At 41.6% G+C, this 14058-nt stretch overlaps 1 protein-coding gene across 1 annotated transcript in view; it reads left to right on the top strand.

Moving 5' to 3' along the window:
• The window catches only part of LOC108791852 (uncharacterized protein C3orf67-like), a 103841-nt gene that overhangs the window by 46638 nt on the left and 43145 nt on the right, over positions 1–14058 (top strand). The window contains exon 6 of the mRNA XM_018562446.1: positions 11926–11987. Coding sequence (XP_018417948.1) covers positions 11926–11987 — 62 coding nt within the window. The remainder of the gene's footprint in view (positions 1–11925; positions 11988–14058) is intronic.

Raw genomic sequence — 14058 nt, 5'->3', positions numbered from 1 at the left:
CCCCCCCCCCAATAAAAACATGATTTTGATACCTTTTTTTTTTCTTCTATTAAATGAAAAGTATTTATTTATTTTTTTCAGGGCTAGTAACACCAGCTCTAGTGTGTTCCGGACGATTTAGTGCTGGAACACATACTGGATTGCAACCCATCCAGCTCACTGCGTTCTGGGGTGTTCCAGCAATGCATTATAATGTAAATAATAACAGCTTTTTAACCACCCCCACAAAACACACACACATTTGTGCATCCCTACTTAATAATATAATGTATTGCTGGGACTTGTGGTCCTGCATAGTTGGTGCTATTCTGATGCAGGACTACAAGTCCCAGCAATACATTATAATGTGAATGATAATAACAGCTTTTAACCCCCCCCCACACACACACACAGGTGCATCCCTACTTAATAATATAATGTGCAGAGGGTGTCAGGAGGGGTGCAGAGGGTGTCAGGAGGTGTGCAGAGGGTCCCTGTAATTGCTCAGTCTTATACAATCAAAAGAATTACTAGTGATTGTATAAGACTGAGCAATAGTTTGATTTAGATGACAATACAAGCAGGGAGACAGAGGAGAGGGGGGGGAGAGGAAAGGTAGGGGGGAGAACAAACACTGCACACTATCTTACCTGCAGCCTGCTCAGCCCGGCCGGGACTCCTACACGCAGCACACCACGCCTCCGAATGACTCATCGCTCTGAAGTCTCAGAGAGATCTCTGTGCTCTCTCTGAGACCCTGGAGCTAAGTGGCAGATAGGAGAGAAGCAGCTCAGACGGGCACAGTACCTTGCAGCCGAGGCCGCAAGGAACTGTGCCGGTCTGAGTGCGTGCGGACGGCAATGCATCCCTGCCGCACAGATGCCCGTACATGCTACGGGTGGCTGTGCAGGGATGTCCCTCGGCATCCTCATGTACAGTGTAATGCTGGGCTACGGATGATGTCAGCGGGTCTCTGATCACCGGAATATAGGGGGGAAGAGGCTGTAAGTGAATGTAATGGAGCCTTAAGGAGCGGGGATCAGGAAAGTAAAAGTCTTTACACAGGGGAGTTTTTTTTCCAGAGATATACTTTAAGACCCATCTGTCTTCTTATATCTCTAATGGTGATATTGCTGACATTCTGAGCGCAGCACCTGCCTCTTACTGAAGCCATGAAAAAAACATGAAATCTTTTAGAAGTAAACATTGGTATTAAAGCGGACCTTTGCACTCAGAAATCAAATTGTACAAATGCATCCCTCTATGTATGATGATTAATAATAACATAGGCATGTCAGGTGTAAAATGCTGCGATTATGAAATACACTTACAGAGCATTCACTTCCTGCTTTAAAAGGGCAAAATGACTTCAGTTTGCCAAAGCAATGCACACTGGGATTGCCTTGTTATCAGCAGAGCATTGCTGGGAAATCCTAACTGTAATTCACGAGATCTCAGGGAAAGGCATTTTCCTCCCCTGAGGTGATGTGCATGGTCACATGTCCTAGTTACACATGTCCTAGTAAACATGGCCACTGCCAGAAGACTGGGGAAAAAAAGAGAAATAAGGAATGCAAAGCCAGCAATTATCTAGAAGTATCTTCATAGGTTGCCATTACTAAACATTTCTAAAGTTGTGTTTGTTATTATTTTAACGATATGGGGTAAAGGTCCGTTTTATATACTGATAGAGTCTGATGAATTATTAAAGAGCCAGTCCCCACAACTTGGAGTGCACTGATGAGTTAAATTACCTACTGAGAGATTCTAGTAGTAATACTAGTGTCTCCCCACCAGAGTTCCCGGCTCTTCCATCTCTTCCTCTTCCTTTTGCATGTTCTCTAATAAGCGGTAGAATCTCCCATAACCAAAATGCCAGTTTTGAGTGGCTGTCTCTTCAACAGTCCCAATATTAATGTGATTAGAACTGAAAGCATGTACCATGCTGTTGGTAAAATACCATGGATGCCGCAATGCACCTAGATGTCAAGAACATGATTATTTGTAGGTGCCTCTCAGAGCTCTGACCTTTGCGTTTCTCCTCTTGTATCTGTCGGATTGTATCCCCATTAGTATTGCAAGGGCCTGTTATATGTCAAGCATTTAATATAAAGTAAAACTGAAAGTATTCCTGTGAAAACAGCAGTGCTGTCGGCGCAGTTCAGGAATAAAACTCACAATGCCGCTATCGATTTATTGAGCCTTGCCCTTAATACATTAATGCCTTTCTCATATATTAGCCAGCTGTACAGTCTAGCTAGCAAAGAAAACATAGAAGGTTAATACCTGTGCGTCGGTGCGCTTATTTTATAAATGCAAGCAAATGCCACCTTGTAGACCTTAAAGTTAAGCCCAGCTTTAAAGTAGGTAGCAAGTTCCAAAGTGAAATAATACAATGAGTTGGAGATCCACACTCCAATGGCTGCAGTTAGAAGTTATTTTAAAACCTAATGCCAGACAACTTTTTTTTTTAGTTTTGGATAAAATATGGGAGTTACAATTTCTGTTAAGTTTTTATTCCTACCTGAGACCAGATTAGGGAGATGTTCTCTAACTTCCTGTCCCGTGACACCGGGACAGGAAATGCGGGGAGCTGCAGTCACTGGGACAGAAAGGCACAGTCAGCAATATAAACATTGTCAGAAATTCTAACCATTCTCCACTCTACTAAGGGCCCAGTCACACCATATCAAGTGCATTCCGGGACGCTTAGTGGCCAGAAGGCACTGGATCGCTGAGGTCAGGCTGGACAGCCACTGGTGCTATATGAACTATTTTTTCCGAGCCGACTGCACGGGAACAGAGGGCATTCCTATACCTCGGGTACGGTGCGGGCGATCGCACTGCGGGCGGGGAGCATGTCTGCGTTGCCATTAACATGAATGGCACCGGCCCGCCCCCGAGCGCTGCGATCCAGTGCAATCCGGGCACGAACCGCACCAGGACACAAGGGATTTAGTGTGACTGTGCCCTAAACCCAGTGAGACCAGCAGTCAGAGGCAGCAGTGCCATAGATCTCACACTGCAGATATATAGCTATGAAGCTGTAGGTATAGGAGTGCCTACACACACTCACATACCAGGTAGTAGTTATTCTCTACAACATGGCAAATCTTCACTTCAAGGTCAGGTCCATTTTAATCCCTTCCTTTCCTTGTAGCCCTGCTACATTTGTTAACAGGGCACCACTGTGGCTCTGGAAATATGGCAGAAACTTGTGCTGCTAATACGACATTGTATTTCATTGTAAAATGATACAAAGTTGGACAGTATTCCAAATTCAAGAATTCCCTGCTTATCAAGACAAATATGTGATTGATATGGTTCACACCTTGTGTTTAAAAAACATCTTCATTATATAATGGTAAACCCTTCAACACGTATCATGAAAAATCCGGCAAAAGCTACAACCATATGGTGATAACTGACTGTCACTGATTTTTGTAACGTAAAGCTGTTAACAGATCAGGAAGGGTGTTGAAACTTGCTGTTTTTTAATAGAAGACCCTTTTTACATTGGATAAAGACGGCAGCTGCGCCAGTCAAAGAGTATAAAAAGCTAAATTTGCTTTAACTGTCTTTTCAGCTATTGCTTTTCTCATTCAGATTTGTTAATAAACCTTCTACCGAATGTTTAATTTTTAATCATGTATAAATATAAACAGTACTCCTACACCTCTGTGTGATAAATATTTAATAAGGAAAAACAAAAATATTTAATAAAGTTAATAAATAAACAAAGTCGAAAATCCAAATAGTGACTGGGAGTACAAGGAGGAAAGTGCCAAAGGCAGAACGTATAGTCCAGATTTCATTTTTTTCAGACTTATATCATAAAAAGCCAATACATTTAAAGGGTCCCCCTTCAACAGGGCTTGGTATTGTTTAGTGTATACTGGACTGATAAAATTAGAGGGATCCTGAGGGGTAATTAGTGTGATCCAGTTACTGATTAAGCAGTACCAGCCCTGATGAAGGGGACATTTTGAACCCCTAAAATACATTAGCTTTTCATATGATATGAGTCTAAATTAAATCCCATTCCCTACAAGAGCTCCAGGAAGAGCTGCCTAAAGAGAAGCATTCCCTTTACATGGCTTAAGATCTGACTGAGAACACCTACTGCTGTAAAGAATAAGTGCACTTTCATAGTCTGGGACTTGTCTCTGGCCAGTAGGTGGAGGTAGGCAAGCTCTATAGAAGTTTATACAGGCTCTGCTGCTAAGATATGGCCAGCAATGAGAGGACAATTCCTGAAGTTTATGGGCACTGGATCCCAGTAAGTATAAATCTGTGGAGAACTAATAAAGGTACCCTGGACGTGGGTTGGCTGTTGACAGATTTCATGGCTAAATTATAATTGTTTAGAAAGATTGGTGGAAAAAAAGTGAGGAAGGTTGGAACCCTAGAGGGACCAATTCAACAGAGTCAACTGAATCTATTCCAAGATCAGTTAGTCGGGGATATCTGCTCAAGTCATACAGTATACCAAGGCATGCGGTTGTCACCTGACCCAACCATAGTATGCAAGTTATTTGAGGGTATGATAAAGGACCATAATCATGAGTATGCTGATGGGCATATATATATATATATATATATATATATACACACACACAGTACAGTATGTGCAGTGTGATATCTATGGCACTCATGCCTCTGAATGCTGGCAATATAGTGTGTGTGTGTATGTGTGTGTGCGTATGTGTGTGTGTATGTATATATATAGATATAGATATAGATATATATATACAGTATAGCTTGTCTTTATTTCCAACAGGGATAAATCAGGCAGAGGGAGGACTGATATAGACTATGCAAGGGATGTGTTCCTAATGTAATACTGCATGCCAGACTTTGAAGCCACAAGTCCAGTTAAATATTTGTAGAGAAAGAAATGTAAAAATTGCTGTTTTTGAAAACAAAACATATTTGAAAAGTGCACAATATGCATCATTCTGATTGATGAATAAAACATTTCCAGACAGACAGGTCTTCTCTAATATGTTGCTTTGTTTCCTCTACATGTAAACATGATATTAGTGTTTTTATAATACAGTTCCCTTAACATTCAGCGATAATAGGATTTGATAACAGCACACCAGCTGCTTTAATAATGTTCTTACATCTGTGCTTAATGTTTCTCATCAATGCACGAGACGTACTAGCTGACAGACTCAATAATGAACAATCAGGCGGCTACGTGCAGTAAATACATTGCACGTGTGAGGCAGGCCTCCTGTTACTGTCACCGCTCTCACCTTGTTCTCTGGAACGCAATACTCGGCGGAATGTGCACAAGCAACGTCAGACTGCCATCAAACCGCATGTCTTCACAGCTTCCTCCTCACTTCAGCCGCACAAATAATTTTTTTTATTTTCTGGCACAGAACCTGCCTCTGAGATGTCCCGAGCCAAGTCAACTGCTGGCAAATAACTTAGATTGAGGATTTGCAGAGGAAACACGCAGAGTCTTCCTTTTCAATTGTTAAATGCTTTGTCGAAGAAAATAACTATTAGGAAATTTCACCTTAAAGAAGAACTCTGTGGGAAAATCTTATTACCCGTGCAATGGGGCTACCCCGCACTGCAGGGGTTAACTGCTCTTTGTTTCTAGGTGCTAAAAAAAAAAAAGTTATACTCACACGGCTTGTTCTTAGACCAGTTGCTGGAGCCTCTCTCCTCCTCCTCTGCAGCGGTCTAAGAATCCTTGTGTCATCGCTCTGTATACAAGTGTATAGACGTGAGGACGCTGAGGAACATTCCATCTGCGCAGAAGAGGAGGAAACAAGCTTCAGGGACCGGAGAAGCAGGCTCAGCAGTTCGGGTGAGTATAACCTTTTTTCTTTAGCACCTAGACACAAACAAGCAGTTAACCTTTGCAGTGCGGGGAAGCCCCACTTGCAAGGGTTAATAAAACTTTCCTTTAATGTAGGTTGCCCATATCACTTACAGAGTTATTCCCAAAGCTGCCGGAGGCAGCCGAGCGAATAACCGAGCCGAAGTGAACAGAGGCGAGCGACGTTCGGCTATTCACTCCGGCTCAGTACGGTTTTCAGCCGTACATCAGCTGAAATCAGCCGTACATCTGGATCAGCTGAGCCGAAGCTCCGGCAGCTCACTCACTGCCGTTCGCCCCTATTCACATAGGGCCCGAAGTGCAGTGACTGAAGTGAGTGAATACCTGTGCAATTGCAATTGCAACGGTTACATGATGAAGAAGTAACCTCCCAGCATTAAGATTCAGTTAAAGGGCTGGTGGAAGACAGCACTGAGGAGTTAAAAAATGACAATTGTTTAGGATACACAGTGCTTAAAGTGACATTAAAGCCAACCCCCCTCCTTCCCCCCACAGTGCTAATGTAAGGACTTACCCTAAATGATGCTTCTTAATCTGATCATCTTCTTCTTTCCAGGAGTTTTTAGCTGTCCCTCCAGCACCAGTGCGGGTCTCCGATCCAGCGCTGACTCCTCTGTCCTCCTCTTCTCTGATGTCCCACGGAGTCTGTTCGGGTGCACGCTGCTCTATAGACTTACCTTGTGTCTCACCTCGTCTCGCGGCCGATCATCTGAACTGCGCATGCGCCCGCCCCAAGATCCTCAGCGGTCGCTGAGAAATTTTCAGATGTTCGGACGGGAGCGTGCGGCGTAGACACAGGTAAGTTTTAACCCCTTTTGAAAAGGTTTTTTTTGCTAGTGTTTTTGCATATATGTGCTGCTTGCTAGCAGTAGATATATGCAAAAACAAATGAGGGTTTAATAACCCTTTAAGTATATTAAATGTAATTCATTTAGGACTCACGTCTACTTTATTACACTGGAAACAATGGATATTCATTTACAGTTGACAGCTACTAAAAACCAGTCACATTTCCATGGACAGACATTTTCTAGGTAGTACCTTTAAACCACGAGACCCTCTCTGGAAATCCAGGATGCTGAAAAAATCACGCTCGCTGTAGTGAAGTGTTCACAGCGTCTTCCCATGATCCTCCTGTTTCTGTAAAGGCCATGTCCGCTGCAAGTAATTTTCCCTGTTAGCAGACATTGACGCTGTGTAATTAAAACTTTAGATTGCCCAAGGTTATATAGTCTTCTAGCTTCCTACCTGTATTTAGCTTTTTACAGTTCATTGGCTCATATTGCTGTAATAAGCAGCTTTTTCCTGTGAAATTATCTTCATATCCAGCTTTATTTTGACAAGTATTCAGCATCTGAATACATAAAGCTACTGCTGCATCTTGTAAAATTCATTCCTTCATTTTCCTTAATAGTATCATCTAGAGTAGCAGTTTTCAAACAGTGGTACAAGTACCTTGGGGGGTACTTCTGACAGCTCGGGGTGTACGTCTGCTTGTCAAACCAAATTCATCGAAACAGTTTAGAGTTTTAACAAATAGGGATTCATATCTAAAACAAATTTGAGTATTTTATTTACTAAAATTGAACATGAGATATGCCAGTGAAGAGCAAAAAACGGGTTCCCTTAAGTGTCGGCCACCCCAGCTGCTTATACTTAACATCCCTTCACTTCCCTGCTGCTCTGTTTGTCTGTGAAGGTAAAGAGCAGAAGCCCTGTTTAAAGTGGAACTACGGGCAAAATATAAAAATACATACATGATACAATCTGTCAATAGCATAAACACAGCTGTTTTCCTGAGTCCCCCGTTTTATTATCTGGTGAACCGGCCAAGTCTGTTATATTTCCACTTCCTTTAACAGGTCAAGCTGTCCAGCAAAAGTGGTAGATAGAGGGTTTAGGCAAACCATTTCACACTGACAGGGGTGCTTACAATGCTCAGTTTTATTTATTTAGTAAAAAAACTTAATTCCAAACGGAACAAAAAAAAACTTCTGTAACTGCTAAAAACATGTTGGCTGGAGTTAGGCTTATGTTGTTAGTCACTTATATAAAGTCCATCTACATCTACTAAACCAGTGGTTCTCAACCTGTGTAACCTCAGGACCCACATTCGTCCTTGGTCATTAGGTCACGACCCAAGTCGCACTGCCATGGAAACAACGTGTTTTCCGGTGTGGGCTTCCATACCAGAATGCACAGAAGGTATGATTGTGTGGTGCAGTGCATTAATCATGTGATTAATGCACTGTACTAGCCCTCAAAAACACTGACAGACACACAACCACAGACACAATCTCACACACTCACAGACATTCTCACACACATACACACTCCAAAATGTTTTTATTTATTCTTTTTTTTTTTAAGATCCACCCAGTCCCTACGATAATTGGAGTGAATCCTCAGGCTGGGGTCCAGTGTGGGCTGCTGTGCTGTGATGGAGCTCTATCCACATGTGCATTGCTTGTACAGCTCCCTTGCACGTCCTGTAGAGGTATTGGGAACCAGAATGTGATGACACTCCAGTCCAGGCACCTCTACAGGACATGGGAGGGAGCTGTAAGCAATGCACATATGGATGGAGCTCCCTCGCAGCCATACACCCAGCCCACCCCCACTTCAAGTTGATATTTTGAATGCTGCTTGGTGCAAGAACTGACTGTGTTGTGCTAGGAAAAGGCTAAGGAGCCTCTCACCTAGAAAATTAGCAGGCACGTAGCGACCCACTGAAAATGGGGTAGCAACCCAGTTTTGGGTCACAACCCACCAGTTGAGAACCAAGGTACTAAACCATTTAACACTACCTTCTCCACAGGTTGACAATGCTGCTGTTCAAGGGTGGCTACGTTGCTCTTCCACAGATACAGTGGAGGAGTGAGTGTAGCCACCCTAAGACACAAAGTATGTTACCAGCAGAATCGGTAGGTGAAAAGAAAGTTAAAAAAAAAAGGCCTTAAAAACGAATGCAGCCACCTCATCTGAGCTTTGGTAGCTGATATATATTACGTTTTTGTTTTTGGGTTTAGATACACTTTAAGCTTCATGTTTCCAGTCAGTGCCTACACAGAGCCAAAGACTCTTTCCCTTTAACATATGAAAGTGACATTGGGCTTTTCTCTTAACTTCTGGTGGCCAAATGGAGCAGTGAGGGAATAAAGGGAATGCTTTATGATACATGATTTGATAATTGAAGCGAATCCTCCCTCAATTTATTCAGTGAAGATTTTCAACTCCTATAGGAAATCAGCCTCATAGTGTCTACTTCATGATTGGGTGTTTGAAGTAGAACCAGGATCTTGCTACACATTGGTGAATCAGGTGCAGCATGTTAAACCAGTTGACAGATTGTAGTGCACCTACATTATATGGCCAAAGCTTTCTGGACACCTGACCATCACATCTATATGAGCTTGTTGGACGTTCCATTTCAAAACCATGGGCATTAACATGACGTTAGTCCTCCGCTTTGTGGCTATAACAGCCCTCACTCTCCTGGGAAGACTTTCCACAAGCTTGTGTATATGGAAATGTGTGCACCGTCATCCAAAAGATCACGTGTGAGGTCAGGTACTGATGTTGGATTAAAAGACCTTGCTCACAGTAATGCTTCTATTTGATCCCAAGGATGTTCCTTAGTGTTGAGATCCCCTGTTCAGGCCACTTGACCTCCTCCACAAACTCATCAAACCATGTCTTTATGAACTTGGATTTGTGCACAGAGGATTGTTCATTCCAAAAGAGAAAAAAAGTCTTCCCCAAACAGTTTGCAAAAGGTTAAAAATGCACAGTTACCTACAATGTCTTTGTATGCTGTAGTGAACTGTATTAACAGAACCCTTCACTGAACTCAATAATTTGGAGGGGTATCCACATACTTTTGGCAATGTAATGTACTTTAATAAAAAAAAAAAAAATAAGGGGGGAGTTTCAGTTGGTTATTTAATCATTATAAGATCTCTGTACTCATTTGGAAAAGATATGCTGCCTTTATTTAGCCCAGACTTCCATGCTCATATGTGAGAATTCTTGGGCTTTGAGCAAATAAATCCGGCCTGATACCATCCGTGTAAATCACTAAACAAAGAGCCGGTGGAGTCAGTGAATCAATGTAATAGCTGAGAATTCCACTCCTCTTATCTGACAAATGTAGCATTTCTATAATGGGATGGGATTTTAATGTTATTGTTTCTTTTTGTCTGGGAACTTTATTATCTGCCATGGCTGCAGCCTAAAAAATGAGCCTGTTTTACTGTAAATCCGTGAAAGCCTTCGATCTGTTTATATTTTAGCGTTGCCATTTACAGTTTTAGTCAAACTAAAAAGTCATTTACGAGCTGCTCTCAAATTTGTTAGGACGAGTTGGTATAGCATGGCGTAAAATCCAGGGCTGTGTGGGGGCTTGTTATAACCGTCAGTTAAATATTGGCTGTGTTAGCGGAATGTTTCTTATCACTAATAAGCTGTATTACTCTTCCTAAGATACCTTCTCATTGACAATTGTATACAGCAGAACTTTTGTTAGGAATGTTTAATTCACGCAAACAAACACTTTGCTTCAATCAGTCTAAATGACAGACAAAATACTCTACGCCATCCTTGTGTACTCCTTCCATCAACTGCCAACGTGGGGCAATCGGAGGATCCATAGAATGGGGAAAATATGTTTGAATAACTATGTCTGTCATGCTTTTGTTATTCTATTTATATAGCACCAACATACTAACCTGCATGAACTCACATCCCCTACTATAAACTATTACTACATTTTTGTGTAAACACCACTTAACTAACTGGTATTATTTGGAGGGAAGCTCATGCAAACTGCACAAACTCCATGCAGAGAGTGTCCCAAGTGGCATTCAGTCCCGGATCCCAGTCACGCAAGAGTGCTAATCACGAAGCTTACCGATGAAAGAGCTGGAGCAGATGGGCGGACACACAGTACGGGACAGCATGTGGAAACACAGAACAAGGGGAAGCTAGGAACCACTGTATGGTTTAATACAAACGGGTAAATAGTGTCTGCCCTACTGTAGAAGATATTAATTTGCCACAAATCCTTTGCTTCATATATGCCTGTGGTCCCACCGCACCGGCTCCGAGAGATGGTGGACTTTGATCCCCGCACCTTGGGGGGGATTCGCACTGATCGCCAGACATCTCGATTCTTGCCACAGTCTAGAAAGAATGAAAACCAATTCTCACAAAGATGGAATACATCATATTTATATGAATTAAGTATTGTGGATGCTATAATCAATTTACACTTAATGCAATGTGGCAATAAGGCAGAATTGAGGGAATTATATTGTAATGTTTGATTTTAAATGGAATCTATGGATTTTTTTATTGAATATGTTAATACATTTTCTACCTTTTTGAAATGAGAGTCTGACGCCTCTTAAAACCCCAATGGTACTACAAAACCACTTTAAAGTGTCAATGAAACATTGTCCTCTTTATTTAGTGTAACGTCCTTTCTCTGAGTGTGACATTTTGCTCTGAGAGTCAGTGGTCACCCTTAATGTTTGAGAGTCACTGCCCCATACAGTTGATGATAGTAATCAGTACCATGGTGTGGATTCTCACTGCTTGAAAGTGATTGGTTCCCTTGTGTGTTTGATGACAGTTCTTCCCCGGCAATCTTACCGTCTGTAAACTTTGAACACAAAAAGAGATTGCTTTAAGTAAATTTGATAATATAGTCGGAAAATGCATATTTCCTGAAAAGTTCCAGTTATTTCTGTATTCTTCTGCTCCAGGTAGTTTCACTTTCCTCATATAGCCAATATTAGACTTTTATAAGCATGTCCAACGTGCCTTGTGCTGCATTTTGTGGTAGCAATCTAGCGTACACTGCAGTCCAGGGAGTGCTTAAAGCAAGAATATTCCTTTGCACAGTGTCTCCCAGGAATTCAAGCAATTAGATTTTGAATACATTTCTATATTCCTGTGCTGCTAAGACTACAGATCCTCACATCTATTTGTATTAAATCAGTTTTGTCTCACTTGTAGCTTTGACATCTTGTAATAATTTTTTTGGCAATTTATTTCCTGACTACCGTTTTTTCTGCCTCTTTCAGCCTGTCAATCAGGGATCTCACTATCAAGCAGAGATGAATCCTTTAGCTCAATCCAACCCTCGGTAAGGAAAGCTTGAATTTCTTTAAAAACAGACCTTATAAAGACTTTTAACTTTGGAATAGGCATAATGCCGGGAAGCATAACGGGCAAAGAGCTTGGGTTTGTTTTTTTTTACTTATGAAAAATGTTTTTATGTGTATGGGTCTTTCAGGGGTTGGTCATTTGAGATGACCTCCACTTTGCGGCCATTATGTCAGCTGACACTGTAGCACCAGGGTAACAGGTATCCTCAACCTTTTACTAACTGGGAGTTACACCTGCTTTTCTTTTTTTTTTTATTCAAGTTATATACCAAACCTAAACAGAATAAAGGTAACTTAGGACATTAGTTATGTTAAACATTAGAGAGGATTAGAGAGAAAGTAGCCAGTAACGAGACGCAAAGAAAAGGAGAATAAAAAGAGAGAAGAGGCCAGGGGAGAGGGGGAGACATCAAAGGGTTGCTCAAGGGGAGAGCCGCCTACCATTACAGCTGCTTTTCTGATGGTAAAACTTTGTAGCAGGACTCTTCAGACCCACGTGGCTTCAATATCCTGTAGGCCTGAGCTCAGACATTTGTTCCTCACCACAGGCACATGGTCTATTCACAGAAAACTGAGTCTCTCCCTGAGCCTATGAAATCTTTTAAAACTGTGCTTCCCTGTTTTGTAAAGCATGACCAAACGCAATAATAACAGGCTAACACAGGTAGGCCAGCTGTCAAGGCGGACAGAACTCTCTGCACCCTCCCCTGTCACAGAACTCTAAAACCCTTTCAGTTGAGCCTGGTAGGTGATGCAAAACAGATTGTCCCTGGGCACACTGTTCTGCAAAAGGCCTTGCAAAAATAGTAAAATAATTTAACACAGAAGGGCCATTAGAGAACACATTCCTACATGCTGCACGTATACATTTAATTAAGAGCTTGAGTTATACATTTGGGTGCCTTTAGCTCTGCTCTTGTGTGACCACACCCTAAAGAAAATTGTATTATAAACACACATTGAAACAATACAAGTAAGTGAACTTTACTAACTAGGTACAAAAAATTAGTACATAAAAATGGTAAAGCAACTCGAGTTGCTAAAATATAAATGCCAAAAGGGGTCTCCTGGATGAAGGTAGTAAAAACTCACCCTGCCTGCTACCCATGCTGCTGAGTGCTTCTATAATAAAGAAAAAACATGCCCGAAGACACTTTAGACTCTGACACTTTCAAGCATGTTGGATTCCTGATCCCATGCTGTGCTAGTGGTTTGATCTGCCAGCCCCTACTTCACAACTGTATCCTGAAGTTATGTAGGGATCAGTGCAAAAAACCTCAAGTAAACTTCAAGCTAGTAGATATAAGGTCAAAGTTGGGTCATCCCACGTATCCCAGTATCCCCAATGGTGACAATGGGGGCCTGCTGTTCTTTACAGAGCAGCCCTGAGCTGTATCTGTCCAGCATCACATATGGCTTTAGTTTGCTTTACAGCTCTGAGAAATACTATTAAACAAATATGTAAATTTGAAGTCACAAAATACCAGAGCATTTCTATTTTTTGTGTCCTTTTAGCTTGTGTCCTTCCATCAAGAAATAAAACTGTTTTGGCTTTAAACTTTCTAAAGAAACTCACCATATTTGACAGGACCTTCTTCTGTATTATAATTGGGCTTTACAGGAAAGATGACCAAATTATAACTTAAAATCCCTGCACGATGACCCACTGCCTTATAGTAGCTCATAAATTATTACCTTGCTCCCCGTTCTGCAGAATGCCTGGCTCCGGCTGTGACCCTGATTTATAATAGATTAAAGGAAATCAATTTATTTTTGTGTTGAATATTTAGTTTACCTACAATGGTAAATGTCATATTTTGTTCAAAGGATGCTTCAAAAACACCTGCTTGATCATTAGGTATGCTGCCAAGGGGAGGGTGGTTGAATTTGAAATATATTTAATGAAAAGCTATTGCTGTCAGCAACAGATACAAACTAATTGTTCATAAACGATGGTAGTTATGGGTGGTGTATTTCTGGCAGTGGCGTAACCAGAGTTATGGGCGCCCGGGGCAGACATTTTTTTTCGCCCCCCCCCATTATATAAAC

The sequence above is a fragment of the Nanorana parkeri genome, unplaced genomic scaffold, assembly GCF_000935625.1.
Source record: "Nanorana parkeri isolate BGI_ZX_2015 unplaced genomic scaffold, ASM93562v1 scaffold578, whole genome shotgun sequence".
Taxonomy (NCBI): domain Eukaryota; kingdom Metazoa; phylum Chordata; class Amphibia; order Anura; family Dicroglossidae; genus Nanorana; species Nanorana parkeri.
Note: the sequence above shows the minus strand (reverse complement) of the source record. Positions and strands in the feature narration are given on the sequence as shown.